Source organism: Nematolebias whitei, chromosome 17, assembly GCF_014905685.2.
Source record: "Nematolebias whitei isolate Nwh7 chromosome 17, NemWhi1, whole genome shotgun sequence".
Lineage (NCBI taxonomy): Eukaryota > Metazoa > Chordata > Actinopteri > Cyprinodontiformes > Rivulidae > Nematolebias > Nematolebias whitei.
In genome coordinates, this window is record NC_056514.1 from 13,605,368 (window position 1) to 13,631,590 (window position 26,223).

Below are 26,223 nucleotides of genomic sequence, written 5' to 3' on the forward strand. Positions count from 1 at the left end.
TATGCAGTCTTACCCATTTTGAACCAAATTGAGACAATTGAACCAAACTGTGCAGGTGCTTTGAGTTTAGTAGATGATTAGTGTCACACTCAGTTTAAAACATTCATGCCCTGCAATATTTGGGCTCATTTCTCCACAGTATTCAAATTTTTTGAATTCCTGTTTTCATGGGTTTCGTGACCTGTAAGCCCAAATTATGTAAAAATAAACAAAGAAATACTTGAAATTGTTTAAATTGTGGACCGTGAATTTATCATCTACCAAAATTAACTTTTTGAATGGAATTATGGATATTAAACAATTTTTCCATGATATTCAAATTTTTTGGAAAGAGTCTGTATAAATAAATTGATTTATTTTATTTGTATCTTACCTAATTACCTCAAATAAATAATTACAAGCAATTATTTTTAGCCACCAAAAATGCTTTTTATTAGAACTAATCACTATAAATTTTATCTATGTAATTTAAAGATGAAAGAAATAAAATTAATATTTAACTTGCATGAATCATTCAAAGATTACAAAGTAATTCTGTTTAATCAAATTCATAATATAGAAAGACTAAATGTATAATCTAAATTCAAGAGTCTCCAAACCATATTAGGTCAACTCAACTCACATCCCAACACAATGGAAACTAAACAAACTCAGAGGGTCTTTGTGTTAAAATATCTCTGATTGCACTGAAACCACCTCAAACTACTGCACTGTTTACCACATAAGTATGCTTCTAGGCTTGTCACAAAGGACCCCAGACCTGTATTAAGAACCTAATCAAAACCACAGAAGCTACAACATAGTTTCTGTCTGAACAATGTAATCTAACACAAACTAATGGTTTGAAGGAAAATGAGTTAAAATGAGGTCCAGTTGAAAAGTCAAAACTGTCATTTGACACGTCTGCTTTACGTTTGCCATCATCGTTCACTTTAAGATACCTCCACATGGTTTCTTCTTCTTCTGGTATTTATTGGTGGTTAGTAACAACTGTGGTGCATTGCTGTTGCCCACTGATGAAGAGTGTAAATCAGGACAGTACACACACAAAGAACTACCCTCCACACAGCTGACGCTGCTCCACTCTGCTGGTGAGCATCATGCTGCATTAAAGTATTTGTACTGTGGTATCACAACACTTTAAGAAACAAGAGTATACCCACATGGTACTGAACCAATACCCAATAGACGTACAAGTAATGGTACATTGCTTGTCATTGCTGATGTCTTTCCTTCCTGGCACTGTGTTAGCACACACCTGAATGCTCAAAAGCAGCAAAGTGACAGAATGGACAAGACAAGAGAGGAGCAGATTGTTCCCTCTGCAACAAGCAACCAGTTGTTCCACCTTATCCCTGTAGGCAGACATCCCCCCCACTGATGAACCCCACCACTGTGGTGGCGTCTGCAAATTTCACTATGGTGTAGCTGTGGGGAGCAGGGGTGCAGTCGTGTGTAGAGGTTATAGAGCAGGGGTTAAACACACAGCCCTGGGGTCTCCCAGTGCTGAGCCCGGAGCCCTTAGCCTGATGATGATCAGTTTGATCAACATAAACAGGTCTCGCATAAATGAGACCTAATCACTCAGGGAGACTACATGTAAAAGTAAAGATTAATTATTTTATTTTTTCTTCTTTCGGCTGCTCCTTCTTCAGGGGTCGCCACAGCGAACCAACTTGCACAAAGTCTTGGTGATTGTTTTTATGCCAGATGTCCTTCCTGACACAACCACAGACCACTGAGATACCACAGCCCTCTATGTGGAGCAGTTGCCATCTACTGGGCCTGGGGGGCAGATGGTGGGGGTTGGGGCCTTGCTCAGGGGCTCACAGTGGGGCAGGTGAGGGTGTATCACCTTTCCCACCCACATTTTGGTGTTGTCAGTACAGGGAGTTGAACCGGCGACCTTCCATTCACAGGCCCACCTTCTCTAGCCTCTGCACCACCACTCCCCTATAACTAAGCGTTAAATAAAATAAAATAAAATAAAAAACATCACCTGGCTGCCTTGTAAATCATATGAAAGTAGCAATATTTGTTTTCCCACCATTTCTTTTCTATTTTGGTTTCATTTTTATTTTAATGAATAATGAGGTACATAGAAGGTTAGAGTGAAAACAAAAATATGGTAAAGACCAGGTCAGTTTTATTATGTCCTGCTATGTTAAACCCTGAAAATGAAAGAGGGTTTGAAAGTGTCTTTAACTTTTAATCCAGTCTAGAGAGTACAAACTGCTTCAGGGATATCAGACAGATGGTGTATTTTACCTGTCCACCGCAGTCGCATGGCTGATGAAACAGGACGTACTCCTCTTCTTTGCTGTACATGCCCACACCAGTCTTTCCATCATCTTCAAACTGTATCTTAACCATGTTGTCAAACAGCTTTGAGAGATGCTTCTGGACCTGATCCAACACACAAACACCAAGCTCACACTCCGACTGCAATCCTCCACATAAATGACAAGTTAATGTCTTTTTTAACAATGTTTTAATGAGGGTCACGGTCCAAGTCTGCTGCATTCCAGCCTTTAAAAAAAATCTTCAGCCATGTTCTTCACACATTTCTTCTTGTGTGGAGTGGAAACCTGTGAGCAACACTGCCCCTATGTGGATACTAAAGATACTACAAAAGCCAGCAGGAGGTACTAGCAGCTTTCAGTGGTGCAAAGTGTTTTAACAAAAGCGATAAAAAAAGGTTTAAGGTGCGTTAAGACACGAGCAACAGACCTGCTGTGGGTTTGTCCCGTTGGACAGTATGTCCAACAAATCAGCTGAAGAGATGAAGTAGAATCTTGGAAATGCCAGACGCTTGGTGTCGAGGTACTCAGACAGAGCTTTTTCACACACAGAGAGCCTGTGGAAAAATGCAAAAGCACTTAGAGTGTCCATTTTTTACAAGTTAGAATATAGGTCTTCAGTTAAAGTGATGACAGAAGCAAAAACTGAAGTAAAAGCAGGAAAAGCTGTGCCATCTAAACTAAAATATGCTAAATTGTAGAAAAAGCTGTGCCGTGTCAAAAAATATTTTTCTCCCTGGATTATTGAGCATGCATCAGGACATGTAAAAGGATTTACCTAAAATGCTAAAATAAACACATTCTTACAGACTTATACATCTTCACTCAGCCCTCACCTGCTCTGTATGTTCTCCAGTTTACCAAACAGGCCCGGTTTGTTCGTGGCCTCCACCACATTGGGCGTTTGATGCATGGCGTTCGCCAGCTCTTTGAAATCAGCATCAATCCCATCAAAGCACCTGGAGTCCTGCAAAGGATTGAACAAGGAAGCCAAGTTGGCAGATTTAAGTCCGCAGAAGAGAGAAGAGAGATTTAGAAGTTTAATATCCAACATCTGGACTCAGATGCAGACAGCCCATCATGAGAGCAATTAAAAAGCGATGCAATGTGAGCTCCTGAACCGGGGGTAAGGGCTAATTGAAGGATTCCTAATTAACAAGTAGCTGTTGTCCTATCTGAGTGTGTAGTGATGACAAGGTTGCAGGTCACAGTCTGCCATATGGAGCTGCAGATAACTGTGACCGTGTTCGGTGGGTCACCTCCGGCAGCTGTGAGCGGATGTCCTCAGAACCGATGAAGATGCTTTCCAGGTGGCTCCATGTCCGCTGCACCTCGAGCCAGACGGCGATGACGGAGTCGGCCACTGACAGGCAGTTCTGCCAAGAAGACACTTCATCCAGGAAGTGTGCGATGTACTTGGAGGACATGAGGTTCTGTAGTTGGACCTGGTTGTCCTCCAGAGTCTCGATCAACTCCTCGTCTGTCCGGATCAGAGGCGCCCGGCTCCGGTGGTGGGGCTCGTACTGGAACTGCATGGCTGGATAACATCATCAGAACCTCTGAGAAGTGTGGAGATACAGATGTTTTTTGGGTGTGTAAGAGTGTTTCTGCGTGTACCTGTCCATGTGGAGTTGAGCTCAGACAGAACTTTCTCCATCCCCATCTCCTTGACAGCCTTGTCCACAATCCCTCGGACCTTGTCCTCGAAGCAGTGCAGATTGAGCTGCAGCAGGTCGGACAGGGTGGCCTCCTGCTGCCGGTGCCAAAAATATGTCAGTCCTACACCATAATGGATCTCAGATGTCAGGTGTTGATTTATTAACATTATTTTATTATCTGGTGTGTGTCTGTTGACAAAACACAGACTGAATCACTGGACAGATATGAATGAAACTCAGGAAACAATATCCTGATATCAGGATATTGATATATTGATATTGATATCACAGAAAAGCTACATCATGAGGCCAGGACCCTGCGGTCAACACATCTGCAGACCAGAAGTCACGCTTTCAGGGATGAAGATGTTCACATCCTGGATAGAGAGGAACGATGGTTTGAGAGAGGAGTAAAGGAGGCCATCTTTGTGAAGAGAACCCGTCCATCATTAAACAGGGGTGGAGGCCTTCGTCTTCAACTGTCCCCCTCTTACAATGATGTTATTGCTAGTATCACTCAGCCCCCTGTGAATAGTAAACAGCCATCAGTGTGCTAATGATCCATTGTTAGGCTGATGGTCCTTCTTGATCATGTGATCAGCTGGTTTTGGTTGTCAGCAGCAAACTGGTTGATCCACTCTGAGAAGGTGCTATTTAAGAGACTGAGCTGAACACAGCACCTCAGACTGAGGAAGTCTTTCGGATGAAAGACGAAACGTTTCTACATTTTTGTTGTTGTTTTGCTTTTTGTTTTTTGAGTGTCCAGAGGACCAGATTTAACTTTTTTTTAGATTTTTCTACCTGGATTATTGAGCATGCATCATGATGTTTCGACAAGAAGAATCTGTCCAGAGGACCTGAGTTAACTTTTTTGGATCTCAGGATCAATCATTGGACAGATATCTACAATTGATTAACTTTTGAAGTCAAAGCAGTTTAAGATGGCTGCTGCAGCCAGCTGATCATAGAAAACACAAAACAGGGTAAAACAATCGATTTCACAGATATCAATCAAAAGTTTGATGTGGTATTAGTTGACAGTCATCTCCAGCAAATACTTGCAGATTTCATAGGATTTTTTTTTAAATTTTTTTATAAAACTACAGTTTGATGGGTACTGCAGAAACATGGTTGTTTTCAGAACCTGGTCAATGCTGAAGTGGACTCCAGTGGCAGCCATCAGCTGGTTCCAGTGTCGAGCTCGGACGGCTGGGTTCTGGAGTTCTGCTACAGCCCGGAGGGAGGTGAGGATGTTCGTCACCCTGCTGTCCAGACCTGTGAAAGCATCCCACGCTCGAACCTGCCACACACAAAACCAGAGATCAGAAAAATTAGCTTGAAGTTTTTTTACTTCAACAAACAGATATTGTCTCTAAGAAGTCACATGACCGTGTTCATTCAGCTGAAAACACTCCAACTCAGAAATCTGGCAGATGTTCACATGGACAAAAATTATTTTCATAAAATCAAAGTCTGATTATAATGAAAGAATTATTTGGTTTGGGTTTCCTCTGGCTCTCCACACTGATGTTCTGTCACATAGACGTGTTTTCACAGCTGGACCTGTTCAGGAGTTCAGCTGAAGCACAACATGATGCAAAATTCAACTCTGGAATCATGGCAGACATTGCAGATTAAAAGTTGAAATGACTGACGTGTTGATGTCGGTTTGATCTGGTTTTGGAAGTGTTTTGCAATTTGAGTAGAATTAAAAAAACAGATCAGATCAACAGAAAAACATCAACCTTAAGATAAACTGGAGACTCTGTCCTTAATAAGCCACGGTAAAATAAATAAATTATATATATATATATATATATATATATATATATATATATACATATATATATATATATATATATATATAGATAGATAGATAGATAGATAGATAGATAGATAGATAGATAGATAGATAGATAGATAGATAGATAGATACTGTATATGTATGTGTGTGTGTATTGTTTGATATGCATATATTAATCTGTTTTTATAGATTACTAAATTTAACCAATGTCAACATTTCCATTTGTGTCAAAATTTAAAGGTACATAGGATCAATTTGTAAAAATATAAAAACTAGGTTATAAAAATCATGTGAATTGAGTTCTTGTCAATTTCTGAAAAATGTATCAAAATGTTTCTCAGCTACTTTTACACTAAGTTTAATTTCATATTTGTAAAACTGACTGAATTAGTTTAGAATTTAATTTTTGTGTTTGCTAAAGTCATTTAGCTTTAGTATCTACTTAAGATTGGGCTGATTAGAAGTTTTGGAATTGTAGATGTTTATGATTATTTGAGTTTCATCAGAATTCATCCAGTTGTTCAGGACAGTACAGACAATCAACACAGACACAACTACTAGAGAAACTAGACAAATATCATTTCCTGTGAAACTTCAGTCTGAATGCTTGTTGCTGAATGATTTTTTGCTGAAAACTGCTGAAGAAGCTGAAACCAGGCTGAAAATGTTTCACCGCTACAGCTGCGAACTACTGATACAGTATTTGCTGAAGCAGGAAAATAAAAGAGGAAAGTGGTAAACATATGACAGAAATGTGTAGAAAAAGCTGGACAGAGCACAAATTTAGCAGAAATTGGAAAAATAAGAGGCTAAATAGATCACATAGAAGCTAAAATTTGCAAAAAAAGTTGCTGAAAACGCAAAAAGAGACAACCAAAATTAGCAGGAAAAGGCTGAAAGGAGCGTACAGTGTTGAAATGATTAGAATCAAGCACAAAAAGCAGAAATTAGAAAACAAATTTGTAGGTAAAACACCTCAAAAGTAGACAAAAAAGCTTAAATGAGCAGAAAGAAGCTGAGAAAAGCTGAACAAGAATTAAACAATGAGCAGTAAAAGGTTTTAAAGAGCTCCATTCATTTTCATTGAGAAAAACATGGCTGAAAAAGCTAAAATTTTCTAAAGTAAAAATTGCACAAATTTCAAAGTCCCAGAAGGAATGTCCTGAATGAGCTGAATGCTTTCATAAAGGAATTGTTGAAATAGCACAAAGATTGTAGAACGAGTTATGTGACGAAAAACATACAGAAGAAAAATTAATCTCAGTGGTGTGTATGCTTTATAAATGATCATCCAGTCACATGATCGCCCATCTTTCATGTTGGTAGACCAGAGACTGAATGGCCCACAGTTTCTTACAATGGCAAAACCCAGTCCAGCTCCAGGTTCTCACTTGGTCCTGATGCTTTTGTGCTCCTCACCTCTTTATCCAGCCCACGTATGTCTTTAAAAAAGCGTTTGCAATCCAGCTCCATGCTCTCTACATTGATTTCTCTCCAGAGAGTTGTTCTCCATGCTGCCATGCTGGATTCCACCACAGAGATCATATCCCACAGCTCTTTCAGCAGGACAACCTCACGTCTGACAGGAGGAGGAAAGAGAACAGTCAGTCATCAGAAAAATGACCCAACTAATAAATAAACAGCAGTAAGCCTACGCCCTCCTTCAATGAAGGATTTGAAAAGTGAATGTTTGAAGTTTTCTAGATGAGTGTTTATCTGGTCTGGAATTGAGCAGGGAATGCAAGTAAACAATGATTTTGGTACAAGATGTTCAATTTGGTAGGAGTTACACTGTGAAGAAGAACAGAGGAAGGTTTTGTTTTAAGTTCTTTTGCTTGTCCAAAGCAGTGCAGAGTGATGGATCCTGGCGAGTGGAAGGAACAATTTTATTTATCATCATTGTCATTGCACCGAAGCACAACAAAATTACATTTCAGTGCAGCCTGCAGAGAGAAACATAACAAACAGACATGGGGAGACGGAGGTTACTGAGGCTGCCGGCATCAAGAGGTGGAGCCCTTTTTTTCAGATAAGGAAAAATAAACACAAAGGGGAGTGTAGGTGTAAAAAAAATCTAATCTTGCACTGTGTCCTAGACGGGACACAGTGTGAAAGTTGCAAAACAATGACCTCAGCACAGAAAACAGCAACATACTGATGACATCATAATACAGTTCCGCATGAGGAGGCCAACGAGGGCAGTGAGGGTCAGGCAGCCTCTGCTTGAATTTCCATGTCTGCTTTTATAGTTCTGCTGGTACATCTCACTGGTGATTCCAAACAGCTAAATTTTGTAGTCACATCGCCTGATCAAGCTTGTAGCCTTCTCCAAGGTTGATTCCTTCCTGCCAGTGAGTCCCAGGAGCCGCAAGTGGTCTGCGATTCTCAGAAATCATGTCCAGCTTACAACTCAGCTCATGCAACATCTGAGTCAGAGAGCTTATCGCTTGGTACATTCCTTCATACAAGGCAGGCAACCTCACAATTGTCAGAACTGCTGCCGCCATCTTCCAAATTTGTCGATATGCCAGATACCCACCAAAACCAAACAGTCAGAAACATTGCACACTTAATTCCTACCCAGCATGCTTTGCAACGTTCACACTCTGCAGGATGTGACCCTCACACATCTCACGTTTACTTTAATTAAAATAAATTTATTACTGAGAGAGTATTGATGATGACACACAGCAACTTTGTAGTTAGTTCATAAAAGTATTCTGGTTTTTGTATTGCACGCTTTTTGAATTCATAAAAGTAGTTAACCACAAAGAGGACCACCAAAGTGAGTTAATTCATTATAGTAAATGACACGAGGGAGACATCTGACAGACATTGAATGCATCACTCTGCTTCAGCACAACAGAGTTCTGCTCTGCCTCTTTGGTTCTGATGGACCAGATTAATTTCTGAAAGCTCACCTCTAAATATGGACATGGACACTTTGCTTGTGATTTATGAACCGTTTGGAGTTGTGTTTATTTAAAACATTGTCACATTACAGTCTTACAGCATCAGCGACCATCAGACTGCATCATAAATGTTAGCACTTTAGTATTAGCTTCCAAAAATTAAAAAAAAATCTGTTTAGCAATTTAGCGTGAGCAAATCTAATATTTTAATCAGCAAATTAGTGTTTAGCAAAGCTAACATTTTGATTTAGCCATGCACACCACTGATTTTCAGCTAACCCACAAGCCAACCCAATCATCAGAGGAAACTGTACATTTAAGCATTGGCACAGAAGCATTTGTAATGTGAGGGGGTCTGGGAGTCCACCATAACTGTTGTGACATGGCAACCCAGTTTTTAAGAGTGATGTTTTATTCCAGCTAGATGCAGCCACAAATTAAAATTAAAGTTGGTTCCTCACTTATTTTTCAAGTTATGTTCCCAAAGGCAAGGGCGGATGGGTAAAGAGACAGACAGAGGGAGGCAGGGTATTTCCAATGTGTTATGGTCTTTTTGTGTTCAATGAGGTCAGCTAGCTACGTCAGCCATCTTGACACGCTGACCTTAAAAAGTAAGCAGTTGTAACAAATATATCCAATGAAGCTTTTCACCTGCACTGTTGGAGATGTTTGTACTCTAAGATGGTGATCTCGAATAGACTTGCAGTCTCCAGCAGGGAAGCCATCACTGCCTCTCGGCCCTGGATCTGCTGGTGAAACTCGTCCAACATCTGGTACGGACTCCTGCTGTCAAACCTTATACACAGATGAGTGCACACCACCATAACACACACATTTAGCACAGAGTCCATCATCTTGTGTTTGGGTAATGACAGGCTCTGGTTCTGCCAAGGCCTACTTGGCTGCAGAGGCTGCAATGCTAACTCCATACTGAGACAATTACCAACAATTTCCTTGACATTAATGGGAAAATAATCACCAGGTTATTAAGAGACCAATTACACACATAACTAATCTGACAATTAGATATCTTGATGAAGCCTCTCTTCCGATGAATTCATTAGCATTATGTTAATATTCAATTTAGCCTTAGAGAATCTCAGGATAACACCTCCATTATCAAGTGACGAAACAAAAAGAAGGATGAATGAGGCTAGTTGGTGTTCTGTAATGGCGTTATGTCACAAGCTGCAACAAAATCCACGAGTTTTCTTGCCATCTCATGTTTATTACAACCACAGCAGAACCTTGTTCTTGAAAGAATAGATTGTAAAATCTTCTAATTGCTTCTTTTGGCCTAAATTGTCTTGGATCTATAAACATTTCAGAGGTACTTTTAAAGTGTAAATTGTTCATTTTTGTAAACAGACCATGTTACACTTCCTGTCTAGATGGTTCCAGTTAGACTACCTAGGTACATGTAGTTTTCTATCCCCACTTCTAAAGGTTCAAGTAGTTTTATAGTAGTTCTTAGCTACACACCATGTAAAAACCTTCATAAAACAATATTGGTTTTGTACTGCACAGCTATTTACATAGAAACTTATGGCTAATTGCAAGTGCAAGTAGTTTCAGCAGAACAATGTAGATGATTTACTGCAGACTTGGGCACTTGCTGCAGAAAATTAGATTATTTCTGTTGGGATAACCCAGTGATGTAAAACTGACAACACCATAAAGTTCTATGAAATAGTCTTCACATGGAAACCAGTGCAGGCGGCACTGTGGCTCGGTTGGTAGAGTTGTTGCCTCTCAGCAAAAAGGTTGCTAGGTCAAATCTCAGCAGGGGGTCTTTCTATGTGGAGTTTGCATGTTCTCTCCGTGCTGCTTGGGTTGTCTCCAGGTACACCAGTTTCCTTCCACAGACCAAAAACATGCATGTTACGCTGATTGGTAACTCTAAAATTGTCCCTAGGTGTGAGTGAGAGTGTGAATGGTTGTTTGTCTCACTTGTCTCTATGTGCCCCTGTGATGACTGGAGACCTGTCCTAGTGTCCCTGTGATGGACTGGAGACCTGTCCAAGTGTCCCTGTGATGGACTGGAGACCTGTCAAATTGTCCCTGTGATGGACTGGAGACCTGTCAAATTGTCCCTGTGATGGACTGGAGACCTTTCCAGGTGTCCCTGTGATGGACTGGAGACCTGTACAGAGTTTCCACTGCCTCTCACACAGTGACTGCTAGATATGGGCACCAGTGACCCCCGTGACCCAAAAAGAAAGAAGCAGGTAAAGATGATGGATGGATGTATGTATGTATGTATGTATGTATGTATGTATGTATGTATGGATGGATGGATGGATGGATGGACGGACGGACGGACGGACGGATGGATGGATGATGGATGATGAATGACTGTGAAGTTTGTGACTAGTGTTGTTTTAATATGGTCTTGGCCCTGTTCAGACTAGACATTAGCTTGGCTTTCCAGTCACATTTGAAATCCATTTCTCCAATATGATGTTGCTCAAAGAGCTATCCACCAGGTAGGCCTTTAATTTTTCTAAACTTTTCCACATAAACTGAGCTTAGACGGTCAGAGGGGTTTTACCTGAAAGGTCCGCTGTGGTGGAAGTGTTCTCTAAAATCATGCTGTTCAACATCAAACGAAGCACATTTTCGCCGTAGACTGGCCACTTCAATGGCCTGCAGCGGCGCCACCTGTTGTTTAGCTGATAATGCCCGTTTTTTTACATTGTTCCACTTCTCTGGCAACTCCTACAAAAAAAAAAATATATATATATATATATATATATACATATATATATATATATATATTTGATCTTGAAAAGTTTAAAATAAGCATGGCTGTTAGATGATAAATAGCTAGAAGGACAAAAAAGTACACAATGTAATGTGAATACATACATTTAAAAATGAAAGAAGTGACTGCTTAAGCTGAAATACATCTGCTTTAAACATCAAAAAGAAGTGAGGAATATCAGTCTTTACCTCTAATTGTTTATAAACCACTTCAGGAAGTTCCTGTTCATACATCTTCAGCAGAGCGATGGTTTGCTGCAGAGGCTCAAACATGATGTCTGTAGTGTCTTGCCTTTCTTTAACAGCCATCAAGTGACCCATGACCTCCATCAGACCACTGTAGTCCCCGTCCTGCACCCGCTGCCTCAGGCCAGTCTCAGTTACAACAATGAATCGGTCTAGATCTGACAGGCTAGAGCAAACCCATTGGACACAAACATCAACAAACCCAGTTTACATATATTAAGGGCACATGATAGCCAGAATCATAGTTAAACACATTTATTGCAGAAAAGGTCAGAATATTGGTGACAAAGTGCTCATCAGTAACATTATACCGCTACCTAGAATAGCTGTTAAAGGCAACTGACTCAGAACCTAACAGGGTCCAGATAGATCCAAGACACAAGGATGAATCAAAATCCTAGACTATTAATGAAATCTGGATGTTCTTTGGCACTGAAGTTAAATCAGGAATAGGACCAATATTCTCAAAGGCTGGTTTTAGTAAAGGTTTAATTTGATATTGCCCTTGGTAAAATGAAAATATACACCTGAGATAATTGTTTTCAGGTACAACCCAAACAAAATATATCTCAAAATGAGCAGCTCAATAAGTAGGAATGTGTTTTGACTTTTGGTAGAAGTATATTTTATGACATTGACAAACTGCAAAAAAAAACAAACAAAAAAACAATTATTATTACCGGTAATAATTATGAGGTTTTGGTGAAACAAATGAGAAACCTTACCCCATTTGGAGCTTTATAGCTTGCATATTTGTCACAATTAGAATTGCGTTTAAAGTTTTAACAGGGTTTTCCAACACATTAAAATTTTCAAGACTGTTTGAGCCATTTTTATTCTGCATTTCTGTCTGCTAGTTTCATTTTAAAAAGCAGTCAGGGAGTGACAGACAGATATGTGATTAAGATGGCGACCATATTGAGTCACTGGCAGCAACTTAAACATTTCTTTTAGGCTTGGTTTTCTTAACGCTTCTTATACAGTTTGTACACCAAAATGCCAGCATTTTATCAGCTTGATTGTTACAAAACTAAGTCCCAAAGTACTATCAGGCTTCAGAGAAGAAAGCTTTATCTTTGAATTTTAGCCAGTATGTACATTAGCTCCCCACATATTTGCTTCAAAATTGTCTTGTTTTAAACTATTTTTATCTCACAATTAAAGCATGTTTAGCTGAGGGTGCACTACATACCTGTTGGTAACAAGATCAGTCAGATGTTGTTTGAACATGAAACTCCACTTTTTGATGATATTGAGTAAAGCACTTTTCATCCTGCTGCCATCCACCCTCATCCACCCATGGAACACATGCACAACCTGAAGGTCCTGAACCTCCTCATAGAGCCGCTCGTAACTACAACATCAGGACAAACAAACTGCAGATAAGCAAAAGGATTTCCGTGTGACCTATGTATTGTATTCACTCCTGCAAATCAAATCAGAGCATGGCAAAATAAATAAATAAAGGAGTACCATATATGGCCCATTATACACCTGTTAACAAAATAGTATACAACAATACATCAATCTATAATAATGACAGGAACAAGTAAACATTTGTATAGTATTTGACCTTGGTTTGTACATTGAGCTGTGGTGACAAAAAGTGTATGTAACACTTTGTCTAGTGTACATTTGTGTATGAGGTTTTGTTAAATTATTTTGAACATTTCAAACATTATGTGCAGGACAAAATAAAGTTTACAGACAGACTAAGACTCTACCATAATACATCCACCATTCTACGGAAAAAAAAAAAAAGGTCTCACATAGATCCTAAAGAATCTGAACAACACACATGGATGTCACTTTAACACCTACCTGTCCATCTGTTCTCTGAAATCATCCAGAGTGGGAGGGCTCTCTTGAACCTCACTGTCAGCGATAGCCTCCATGTCAGGGTTTGTTAAAACATGCCCGTACACAAGGAACCGACGCAAGAACTCTTTCCTGTCGTCCATGTACAGGTAGCTGTAACGCTCCAGAGAGTTACGAAACTCACAGCACGTTGTCATGACGCTCTTTACGCGCTCCATGAGGAGGTGACGCATGTCTGCCAGCTCAGCTAGCCCTTCCATATCAGTCTGAGGAGAAGATCAGAAACCATGTAGCATTCTGGTTGGTTGGGGCCTACATGTTCAGTACTGAAACAGCTGTACCTGGTAGTGGGGAAAGGAACTGTGCTGGGCCAGTCGTGGTACCAGTGTGGTAATCCTGAACACATTGTTGATGAGGCTCTCCACCATCTCAAAGAAACAGTCTCCAAGCCCATACTCCAGAGAGGGCGTGAACACCAAGTCAGGAACCTTCAAATCCAACTGAGCCTCAAAGAGAGGGGTCAGCACCATTCTTTGGTCTTTAAAAGTTGAGGGATATCAGACATGGTATCAATAGTAGACAATTAGCTTAGTATAGCATATGATAAACAGAGTCCAAATATTAATTCTACCAAAAAAAGTCTTTACCTTTAAAGGTCATTGATATTAAAATGTAGCTGATAGTGCAGTTACATTGTACTGTGTCAAGTTAAGCATATGTTGACTGCCAACCTTTGAGTTTATTAATTTTGTTTGCTGCTTTGCTTTCTGCCACACAACACCTTTTTTGGTAACACTTTACAATAAGGTACACAAAATTTGATTAACTACTAGGAAACGCCTCAGGAATGAATCAGGAGCTAATGGATAGTTAACCAGTACTTACTGGGAAACACTGTCAAGCCTTATTAGGGGACTACTGGTTAGTTATCTTGTAAATGAAGAGGAACTAATCAAGAATTAATGGGTAGTTATGCTGGAAACCAAAAAGGAACAAATCAGGAGCTCGTGGGTTGTTAACCAGTACTTACTGGGGAACACACATCCAAGCCTTAATAAGGGACTACTGGTTTGTTACCTTGTAAATGAAGAGGAACTAATCAAGAACTAATGCGTAGTTACCAAGGAAACCAAAGAGGAACGAATCAGGAGCTAATGGGCAGTTAACTAGTACTTACTGGGGAACACACAGCCAAGCCTTATTAGGAGACTACTGGTTTGTTACCTTGTAAATGAAGAGGAATTAATCAAGAACTAATGGGTAGTTATGCTGGAAACCAAAGAGGAACAAATCAAGAGATAATGGGTAATTAACCAGTACTTATTGGGGAACAAATAGCCAAGCCTTATTAGGGGACTACTGGTTTGTTACCACAGAAACTGAGGCAAAATTATCCATTTGGGTTCTGAATAAACCCTGCACCAATGAGGTCACAGCTCATTTTTGTCAAAAACCTGTTTCCTAGTGATTACTGATTTTATTGGATTCTTACCACTAATCAGTGGTAAGAACTGATTTAATAATCTTGTACTGCTGTCACCTTAACTCTGTCTGAGCTGTGACCTCAGTGGTGCAGGGTTTATTGTTTCCCTTCTCCAACACACCTGATTCAATGGTTTAATTACCGCTTTGTGTTCTGTGAAAGCCTGATAATTACTGTAGCTATTAATCCAAATCAGATGAGTTGGAGCAGAGAAACATCTAAAACATGCAGGATAGTGGCCCTCAAGATTGGACGTCCCTGTTTTAAAGGGATTGTCCGGTCAACTTTAACCTCATGTTCTGTCGAATATGTATCATTATCAAGCTGTATAACTCTAGATATTAATAATCAGCATCGGCATTAAATAAAAATTTATCTGACATTTTATTTAATTTGATTAACTTTAAAAAGCAGCAATCCTTTTACTTATGTTTTCTTAGCAAACACCTCAGGAAGTGCATTTACCACTAGTTTAAACTGTGGAATTGTTTAACCCCAAAAAGATGCAGGGCATCGTGCAGATGCTTGAAATGCAGGATTGTTGCCGTAAACTATAAAATACCTTTGAAATATGATAGTTACATAAATTTACATGTCCGACAGAAAGATGTGTTTATTTGATCATTGTTTAGAAACCAAATTTGTTATAAAATTTGCACCAAAGTTTTTACTTGAAAGACTTCTTATTGAGAAAGAAAATTGCAGCAATAGAATAAACGGGATTAACGAAAAGAATGATTACACATAGCAGCAGTTTGGAAATGTTTCACATAATCTTGAACTACATTTCTATCCATTGAAGCAGGCTGATAAAACATGCCAGCCACAAGTCCACAAGTTTCCAGTCTCCAGCCAACTAGGCTCATACCCAATTTACATGAAATTCCTCTAAGTAGCTGTCCAACTCAGTGGTGAATGAAAGAAGCCAAGTGGCTCTGAATCTTCTGATATTATTTGGGTTGGCAGCAATATCATGGCTTTGTGACAAAAACAATAATAACCTCTAATTCCAAGACACAAATAACAAATTAATTTGTCGCTTTTTTAGATTTCTCTCGGGTGCATTGTTTATTCATCATTCATTTTATCCTACCAGTGTTGTCCAAAAAGAACTTGAGTGAACATTCAATGCTGTTGAAGAAGCCATCTATAATCATGTTGTCAATATACTCCACATAGGCCTTCCACTCCTCTGAGGAAGGCTCAGCGTTAAACATTGACTGGTTTGTCTAAAACACAGAGAAACAATTAAATAGTATCACCACCTTCAGTGCATTTAAAATTACATTAAAATACTCTTTGAAAAGATTAACAGTAATTTGAATTTGAAGTGAATTTAATACGTCAATCTTTGAGAATATACCTTAAGGAGGAAGTGAATCTTTTCTCCAGAGGAGCGTACCAAACTGTAAAATTTATCAACCCTTTCAGTCCTGTCCTCCAGGCTCAGCAGGGCGTCTTTTTTATTCTCCTTCCTATCGAACATGGGGATGACCCAAGACCTCATGCAGCTCTGGATCGCCTCAACATTATCCTTGATCCTCTGGAGTCGGTTCTCCAAGTCACACACAGAGTCTCGCACTTCCTGGATATACTGCCAAATCCCTGAAAGAAGTGTGAGGCAGAGAAGTCAAAAATGTTTAAAATACTCTAAATCTTTAAATATGGTTATTAGTTTAGAAGAAGTTTATTCTGTGCCTGACCATCTTTAGATATTTCGGTAATTTAAAACACAAACATAAGATCATTTATGACTCTGTACAAACCAGGTCTGCCTACCTTTTCTGCTCACTTCAGCACCTATTGTTAATTAAAATGCATTGTTTGAAATTTCAAATAAGCAAAAAATAACATTAAATTATAATCAGAGTGGGAGGACCCTTCAAGTTGGCAGAAGATAATGGGGTGAAAATACCAACAAATTTCCAGATCCAGAAAAACAAACAGGTGATGGCTTCTTTGGGAGGCTACATGTGATCCCTGATTGTTGGAACACACTCTTCAGTTTCCTTTTTTAAAAATAAAAATTAGGACTACAATCTTAGTCTGCCACTCCACAGCTGTCCATCCTTTATTTAACAAGGAAGTGGTGTTTCAGCCACGACCTACCTCAGTGTTCTGTCCAGATAGTCAACTCGCCTCACTGTGTCCATGTTGACCTGGTTAAGATCCTCAAAGTTCTCTTTCCACTGCTTAGCAATATTCCTGTCCATGTCCATAGTTCCTCATCCAAACCAAGAACATTCTGCTTTTCAAACTGTTTAAGATCTTAAAAGATTATTAAACTGTTTGACAGAATCTTCTCAGGAACAATCAGATACTCTGTGGGTTCTGTGAATTCCTCCCACACAAGTTATTGAATCTGAAACCTTAGAAAACTGTGGTTCATCCAGTGACTTTCTGCCCATCTGCTGCTTCATGGTTCCTTCGGGACAACCAAGCTCTTAAGCCCACTTTCTTCAGTTTACAGCTTTCATCATTACTGTTGTCCACCAACAGATATGTTTGTTGCCACCACAGCGAGAATAAGCAAGCTTCTGACAACAATTTTTCATTGCTATATTTGTAGTAAAGGCCGTAAACGTGACCCGTTTTATTACATGTCACCGACTCCGCTGAGACAAGTGAAAAACTCTACTGAATGTGTGAACGGTAGATCTCACAAACAGAGGCCTCTAACAAACCATCCCATCCATCCATCCATCCATCCATCTATCCATCCATCCATCCATCCATCCATTATCTTTACCCGTTTATTCCACCTTGGGTCACAGGGGTCGCTGGTGCCCATGTCCAGCAATCACTGTGCGTGGGGCGGGGTACACCCTGGACAGGTCGCAAGTCCATCACAGGGCCACATAGAGACAAACGAGACAAACAACCATTCACTCTCTCACTCACACCTAGGGACAATTTAGAGTTACCAATCAGCCTAACATGCATGTTTTTGGTCTGTGGGAGGAAACCGGAGTACCCGGAGAAAACCCACGCACGCACGGAGAGAACATGCAAACTCCACCAAGAAAGGCCCCTGGACTGGGGTTTGAACCAAGGACCTGCTTGCTGAGAGGCAGCAGCTCTACCAGTTGCGCCACCGTGCTGCCCACAAACCATCCCAATCACTCTATTTGTTTGGGTTTTCTGGGTATTTCAACCAACCTGCCCTGCCACTGGATCCAGCACACCACCAGGTGGTGATTAGGTAACAGTTCTGCCCCTCCCTTTACCTGAAACAAAACCCTAGGGTCACTGGTCTGATGATATAATTACAAAATCAATCACTGAATGGTGGCCCATGGTGGCCTCCATAAGTGTACTTATGAATCATGTTAGGGTGGATATGGTTATTGTTTGGTGTTTATATGGTGTTTTAAAAATCCTGTGCCTAGCAGATAAGTCCAATACCAAATTATTACTTGGTTTTAGATTGAGGAAGTCTTCCATCCCGATCCTTTCCCTCCAGAAAACTATTGTTGCCCGCTTAGACAATGAAGTTCCCCAAGAGAACAATAGAATGACAATCCAAGACCATTCAGATAATCAAAGAGAGCTTGGTGGTCTGGGATATTGTTTTGTTGCAGAAGCACAAAGAAAACCTTCCTTCCCACAGCTCAACATCATAAAACGATTGTCCTTTCGATCACGGAGCACTCATGGAAGCACTCAGCCTGGTCTTTGCATTTTTAATTCCAGCAAACACCTTTTTTATTGGTTAACTCTGTAGTAAGAGAGTGTCCAGCTGGTCTTTAGGAGGTTACAGAGCCCAAACAGTGAGTGGAAGTGAGTCCAACTAATGTATACTGTAATTTAATTATTTGGTGTGGCAGCATGGCGGAGCTGTTGGTAGAGCTGCCGCCTCTCAGCAAGAAGGTCGCCCCCGGTTCAAATCCCGACAGGGGGCCTTTCTGGGTGGAGTTTTCTCTCAGTGCTGCGTGGGTTTTCTCCTGGTACTCCAGTTTTTTTTCCCCACAGACCAAAAACATGCATGTTAGACTGACTGGTAACTCTAAATTGTCCCTAAGTGAGAGTGAGAGAGTGAATGGTTGTTTGTCTTGTTTGTCTCTATGATTCCCTGTGATGAACTGGAGACCTGTCCAGGTGTCCCTGTGATGGACTGGAGACCTGTCCAGGTGTCCCTGATAGACTGGAGACTCATCCATGTGTCCCAGGCCTCTCACACAATGACTGTTGGATATGGGCACCAGTGACCACCACAACCCAAAAAGGAAGAAGTGGGTAAAGATGATGGATGGCTGGATGAATTTGGTAACTTACTACACATAAAAATCAGTTCCCTTCACTCCAGTGAGGTAACATTAATCAGTTTTTTAAGCCAAGGTTAAATTAGTCACTGTGACATTGATGGTAAAGACTTTACTTTCAAATTGTAATTTTTTATGCTTGAAGTACCACAAGAAATTGACTCATTATTGGACAGTGTATCTGCTTTGTATGATGGTGTAGAAAGGACAGAGAAGACTTATGCGTGCCTTAACACAACTAGAATAATTGAGAAAAATCTTCTGCTAGACATGCCACAATTAAAAATGAGGCATTTTTGTTTTAGATGTTGCATTTTTTACAAATATTGTGGGAAAAAGGTAAAAAAAAAATGGCCAGCAGGATGGATTGTATGGAGAAACGTTACAGGAGTGATTTACGACAAAAGAATGGCAACAATGGCCAAAGGAAAAGTTTTCAAGACAGTGGTGAGACCAGCTATGTTGTATGGTCTGGAGACAGAGACATGGACAAAAAGACAGGAGAAAGAACTGGAAGTAGCAGAAATGAAGATGTTGAGGTTCTCCTTAGGAGTGACAAGGATGGATAAGATTAGGAATGAGATCATCAGAGGTACAGCACAGGTTGAACAACTGGGAGATAAAGTTAGCGAGGCCAGATTGAGATAGTATGGACATGTCAAGAAAGGGGCAATGGTTTGGACATGTCCAGAGGAGGGACAGTGGTTGGACATGTCCAGAGGAGGGACAGTGGTTTAGACATATCCAGAGGAGGGACAGTGGGTATATTGGTAGAAGGATGTTAGAAATGAAGCTGCCAGGATAAAAACAAAGAGGAAGACCAAAGAAGGGATATATGGATGCAGTTAGAGGACATAGATGTAGTTGGAGTGAGGACATAGGATGCAGAGGACAGAGTGAGATGGAGGAAGATGACTCTCTGTGGTGACCCCTGAAGATGGTTTGTAGATTCAATCAAGTGCTGAAGATGGAAAAGCAGAAAGAAGAAAAACAAGAAAAAGATTTGTTACAAATACAGTATTGTCCAGACCTTGGCTGTTCCAGTTCAGACTCTCTTCTGCCTGTCTAAGCTGAGCATCAATGTTCTTGAGCTGGTCCTGGACCAGATGACGCTCCACATCCAGCAAAGTGTGCATCACCTGCAATCAAACAGAATGTGTGAAAAAATCAAGAATGGTGATGTGACTTTCATTTCCTTCTTGGTGGGGCCAAACATTGTTTTAATATCTGCGCCACTAAATGCCACTGTGGGATTTTAAAGCGTTATGGGAGTCATCTTTAACTAAGTTTTCATCATTGTTCCATGTTGCCTGAGCATTGAACTGCATTAGATATATGTAAATGTTTGCAGATGGAAACAGTAAAGTGCTGTGTTTTCAATTTATGAATCCCCTTAATTAAGATGATGTGGTTGAGGATAACAGGAGTTTTCCTCTGCTTGACTGAGTTAAATACATTAATGATTCCTTATGCATTCGTCTGTAGTTTATTTTTGACTTTGATCAGTTCTCAATACAAATAATCGAAAGATTAATGGTATCTGGGTAAAGAAAGGCTGATTCTGAGTATAAATTTCATCTTTTAAATGATGAGAGTTCATCTCTCTCAGCAAAATTCAGGAATCAAACCCAGAAGCCAACAATCATAACAGTAGTACAAAACAACAGCTGTTGAACACACAGCTACAATGTTTATTTTTGCACAAAGTGACCAAATCTGTGTGACATGTTAACATTTATAGAACAATTAAACATGATCAAAGATGCATTCTGCTGTTTTCCCTCTTTGGTCAGTAAAGGGTGTTCCACATATGTACAATATACACTGTAAACCTGGAGCCTCCCATATTCTCAGCAGACATGAATTGTATATTCAGTTTTGTGACCTATATTGTGCCCTGTTTAAAGTGCACTGGTACTTGAATCTATGTCGTTCATTTCATGTGATCACATAGGCTCCTTTCACAAAACAGGCCTATATTTGGTCTCAAAAATGATCCTGTCTTTTAGCTACTTCTGACTGTTCAAATCAAACCAGATAAATTATTCAATAATTATTAATAATAAATTAGTAAATTATTAATAATAAATTAAATACATCAATCAGAACAGATAAAAAACATGATGATGTGAGATTTCATTAATAGAGTGGAAAACAAAGAAAGCAGCAGGGTTGAAGTGGAGTGATATACATTAAATGGATGTTGGACATCTTCTACAGTAACATCCTCGAGCAGCAATGCTGACATATCATTTTATAAACTGTATCATCTGTTACAGCTGTTACTACCTCGCACCGCAGTTCAAAGGCATAACAGCATCAGGATAACGTCAGCCCACCATGCTGCCTCTTACTTCTTTTATAAATCCTACCATTACCCCAAATTTGTGCTCAGTATATATGGCTGATCAGAGGGATCAGGCTGGAAAGGATGTGCAACAGGTTAGGCTTGTTAAAGAGGGGAATGGTAATGTTTTAACAAATGAGAGTGTGATGAGAAGATGGAATGAGTACTTTGAGGAGCTAATGAATGAAGAAAATGAAAGAGAAAGAGGAGTAGAGTTCATAGAAGCTGTGGACCAGGAAGCGGGAAAGATTAGTGAGGATGAAGACTGGACAGCTCTGTAAAGAATGAATAATGAGAAGGCTTTAGGACCTGATGACATACTAGTGGAGGTTTGGAAATATCTTGGAGAAATGGCAGTTAGGTTTTTGACTCAAATAGTCAATATCATAGTTGAGGGTGAGAAAATGCCTGAAGAATTGAGAAGAAGTGTGCTGATGCCCATTTTTAAGAAGAAGGGTGATGTACAGAGTTGTAGCAACTACAGGGGAATTAAGTTGATGAGTCACACAATGAAGATCTGGGAGAGAGTTGTGGAAGCAAGACTTGGATGAGAGGTGACTATTGTAAGCAGCAGTATGGTTTCATGCCTAGAAAGAGCACAACAGATGCCAACTTTGTTTTGAGGATGCTGATGGAGATGTATAGAGAGGGTCATAAAGAACTCCATTGTGTCTTTGTGGATTTAGAAAAAGCATAGGACAGTGTGCCGAGGGATGAGGTGTGGTATTGCGGTATTAATGGTATTGAGGAAATCTGGAGTGGCAGAGAAGTATGTTAGACAGGACATGTAGGAGGACAGCAGGATAATGGTGAGATGTGCTGTAGGAGTGACAGATAAGCAGCCATCTGCTTCAACCAGCTGGGTCTGAGAGGAACATGAAAAAGGAACAGATATACAATGGCAGGTCGAGAATCACACGTTAAAATAGAAATAATATCAAATGAAAACTATTCAATTTTTTAAATTGTTTTTAGGAAATGTGGACAGTTTGTCTTCCAGTAGTTTAAGTCTATGGCAGCATAACAAGCCAACTCCATTATAGGATTTATCCAAAAGGAAAGTTTTAAGCCAAGGCTTAAAACTGGATAATGTGTCAGCCTCACGGACAGAAACTGGAAGTTGGTTCCACAAGAGAGGACCTGATAACTTAAAGATCTTCCTCCCATTCTGCTTTTGGAAACTCTAGGAACCACAAATAAGCCTGCTGTCTGAAAGCAAATTACTATGTTAGGAAATTATGGAACAATAAGAACTCTAATCCAAGATGGAGCTATGCTGTTGAGAGCTTTGTAGTTTAGAAGGAAGATTTTTAATTGTGGTATGTAACCATTTATTAGAGATAAATTAAACAGATCCAAAATGTGGCTATTAATTGAGGGAAATACCTCTTTAAATAATCTTGTTGGGATGGGATCTAGCAGACGTGGATGGTTTGGATGAAGCTATTATTTTGACAATTCAGAGAGCTCAACAGGACAAGAGGTTTCTCCTGTAGATGAACACTCCCTCATGACGGATTATTTTCTTTTCCACTATTGCCTTCATGCTTGCTCAAGATGAGAGTATACGATGAAGTTAAACTCAAAGCAGTCTGTTCCTCAGATAAACGTTAACTTACTTTTAATATAAAGTACATGAATGTTTCTGTGCAGTACCCTGAGATGATTTATTTTGTGACTTGGCACCATGTAAATAAACTGAATTGAACTGAACTGAAAAACAAGGTAGAAGTGGGAATGCATCAAGAATCAGCTCTGAGCCCCTTCTTGTTTGCTCTGGTGATGGACCGACTAACAGATGTGGTCAGGCCTGAATCCCTGTGGACTATGATTTTTGCAGACGACATTGTGATCTGTGGTGAAAACGGGGAACAGGTACAAGAGAACTTGGAGAGGTGGAGGTATGCACTTGGCTACAAGGAGCAGAAGTCACAAAGGTGCTGGACTTTAAGTACTTGGAGTCCACTGAACAGGCAAATGGGGAGTGTGGTAACAAGGTGGAAACGAGAGTCCACGCAGGATGGAGCAAATGGAGAAACATTTCAAAAGTGATTTGCAACAAAAGGGTGTCAGTAAAGGTCAAAGGAAAAGTTTACAAGAAAATTGTGAGAGCAACTACAGTTCATTGCATGGACTGGAGACAGAGACATGGACAAAAAGACAGGAGAATGAAATGGAAGCAGTATAAATGAAGATGTTGAGGTTCTCCTTAGGAGTGTCAAGGATGAATAAGATTAGGAATAAGATCATCTTAGGTACAGCACAGGTTGAACAACTGGGAGATAAAGTTAGAGAGGACACACTGAGATGGTTTGGACATGTCAGGAAGAGGGACAGTGGTTTGGTCATGTCCAGAGGAGGTACAGTGGGTATATTGGTAGAAGGATGTTAGAAATGCAGCTGCCATGAAAAAGACAGAGGAGATGGAGAAGGAGGACTTGCTGTGGTGATCCCATGAAGAGGGAAAAGCTGATAGAAGAAGATATGTGGCTGAACATAACAGAGCCAAGTATTGTGAAGGCTAAGGTGAATTATTGTGGCAGCCATCTTGAGTTAGACTGTCTGAAGCTGATAGGCCAAAGTGGATACAAAATGGGCCGAGTTGAATAACCGATGACAAATGGCTGTTTGTAGCCAAAAATATAGGAACAAATTAACTTAAACTGCAAATGTGTAATTTGGTACAGGTACAAAAAGACCTGGAGTCAATAAAGCGCTAATGGCAGTGTTGTAAAACAGCAGTCTTATTTTAACCTGGTATACAGATGTCACCACAGGTCCTGATCTGAACCAACCTTGTTGTATTGGACCGCAGTGAGATCCAGGTTGGCCACATACTGCTGCAGCTGATCTCTGATGGTGTAGATCTTCAGAGCAGTCTCTGGGATGGCCTCAGAGTATACTCCCTCGAGATACTTCACCTCCCTGAGCACAGATGCCAGCTGAGAGAATGTTCATAAGACACGTGTTAAATACAACAACAAGAAAAACAAAACCAATCTTCTGGAAAATAAGCAATGGGTTTGATCATTTCAAATATAATAAAATAAAAAATATATATAACATTCAAGCCTATTTGAAAAAAAAAGAAAAGTTCACCGAAGTCTGTGAGGATCCACAACTTCTCTTCCTCCACCATAACCCTCAGCACAGGCTCCCCTCAGGGCTGTGTGCTGAGCCCCCTCCTGTTCACTCTGCTCACGTATGAATGTGCACCTACCCATCTAGGCTGTCATATTGCAAAGTTTGCAAATGATACAGCGGTGGTGGGATGCATCACGAACAACGATGAGTCCAGCTACAGGCAGGAGGGGGAACACCTGGAGAGCTGGTGCAGGAAGAACAACCTTCACACCAATGTGAAGAAGAATAAGGGGATGGTCGTAGACTTCAGATGGAACAAAGACTCCCCCAGCCCCCACCCATGAACATAGGAAGATCTGCAGTGGAAGTGGTCTCCAGCTACAAGTACTTGGGTGTGCACCTGATTGACAACCTCAGCTGGAGCAACCACACCACCAGCCTGATCAAGAAAGCTAATCAGAGACTCTACTTCCTCAGGTGGCTGAGACGAGCTGGTCTGGAAAGCTCAGTCCTCACCTCCTTCTACATGTGTGCAGTGCAGAGCATCCTGTGCGCCAGCATCAATGTGTGGCATGGAGGCTGCACAGCTGCAGAAAGAAAAGCTCTACAGAGAGTGGTGAAGGCTGCACAGAAGACTGTTGGAGTCAGTCTCCCCGCCATCACAGACATCTACATCTCCAGATGCAGGAAGAGGGCCACTTGCATCATGAAGGACCCCACTCACCCAGCACACACACTTTTTGCCCCACTCCTCCGCCAGCGATCCATCAGCCCAAATGGACGTTCATTCAGCCACTGCACTCAGTGGACGCATGCAGCCGAGACCCAAACAGGTGAGATAACAAAATATCAGACATGTGAGAGCAGGATGCAGGCAGACGCAGAGTAAGCATTTAGTGCACTTTGACAGTTCTTCAGCTCTGATTTTCTGCCCCCTCAGCCACGCACATCTGCCAACCATTAAAAATTGTCGGTGGTATAAGCAATCAAAGTTTAATTAAAAATGCCTGTTTTTTTTTCCGGGATCGGACCTGTAATTACTGTTAATTCGTCAGATTGGGTGGAGTTTGGAGATGATGGCTATGAGCTGGGGCCGGGTTGGTTCGAATTATTTGGACCCGAGTGCAACTCTACCCTGAAGCTGTTACAAAGTAGACTAACCAGGATAATCACTGTGAAAAAAAATCACATCATGCTGCTTATTTGTTTCATGCTGCTTTGTTCATTCGTACTCATCTGCTCACACAGACTTATGTTCGTGCTGCTGTTCAGTGTTCAGTATGTATATATATATATATATATATATATATATATATATATACAGTAAAGACATAAACACACACACAGACAGATTGATAGATGGATAGATTGACGGATGGATGAACAGACAGACAAATGGACGAGTTGATAGATGAATAGATAGATACCATCTCATACATCTCGGGGCCGAGATGGGGTAGAGGTAGGACAGCAGACCTGAGACCGGGAAGTCCCAGCTTCGATCCCCAGCCATTCCCACATGTTGTGGTGTCACTGAGCTAGACAC

General features: G+C 40.5%; 1 protein-coding gene across 1 annotated transcript in view; it reads right to left on the reverse strand.

Annotated features, from left to right (window-relative positions):
• The window catches only part of dnah9 (dynein, axonemal, heavy chain 9), a 428,033-nt gene that overhangs the window by 355,404 nt on the left and 46,406 nt on the right, over window positions 1-26,223 (reverse strand). Inside the window, exons 13-29 of the mRNA XM_037691599.1 lie at window positions 24,389-24,535; window positions 20,277-20,385; window positions 16,348-16,589; window positions 16,078-16,213; window positions 13,843-14,039; window positions 13,505-13,767; window positions 12,876-13,037; window positions 11,627-11,849; window positions 11,226-11,392; window positions 9,326-9,469; window positions 7,182-7,341; window positions 5,103-5,258; window positions 3,918-4,050; window positions 3,560-3,837; window positions 3,137-3,267; window positions 2,731-2,857; window positions 2,269-2,406 (exon numbers count right to left, since the gene is read on the reverse strand). Coding sequence (XP_037547527.1) covers window positions 2,269-2,406; window positions 2,731-2,857; window positions 3,137-3,267; window positions 3,560-3,837; window positions 3,918-4,050; window positions 5,103-5,258; window positions 7,182-7,341; window positions 9,326-9,469; window positions 11,226-11,392; window positions 11,627-11,849; window positions 12,876-13,037; window positions 13,505-13,767; window positions 13,843-14,039; window positions 16,078-16,213; window positions 16,348-16,589; window positions 20,277-20,385; window positions 24,389-24,535 — 2,913 coding nt within the window. The remainder of the gene's footprint in view (window positions 1-2,268; window positions 2,407-2,730; window positions 2,858-3,136; window positions 3,268-3,559; window positions 3,838-3,917; window positions 4,051-5,102; window positions 5,259-7,181; window positions 7,342-9,325; window positions 9,470-11,225; window positions 11,393-11,626; window positions 11,850-12,875; window positions 13,038-13,504; window positions 13,768-13,842; window positions 14,040-16,077; window positions 16,214-16,347; window positions 16,590-20,276; window positions 20,386-24,388; window positions 24,536-26,223) is intronic.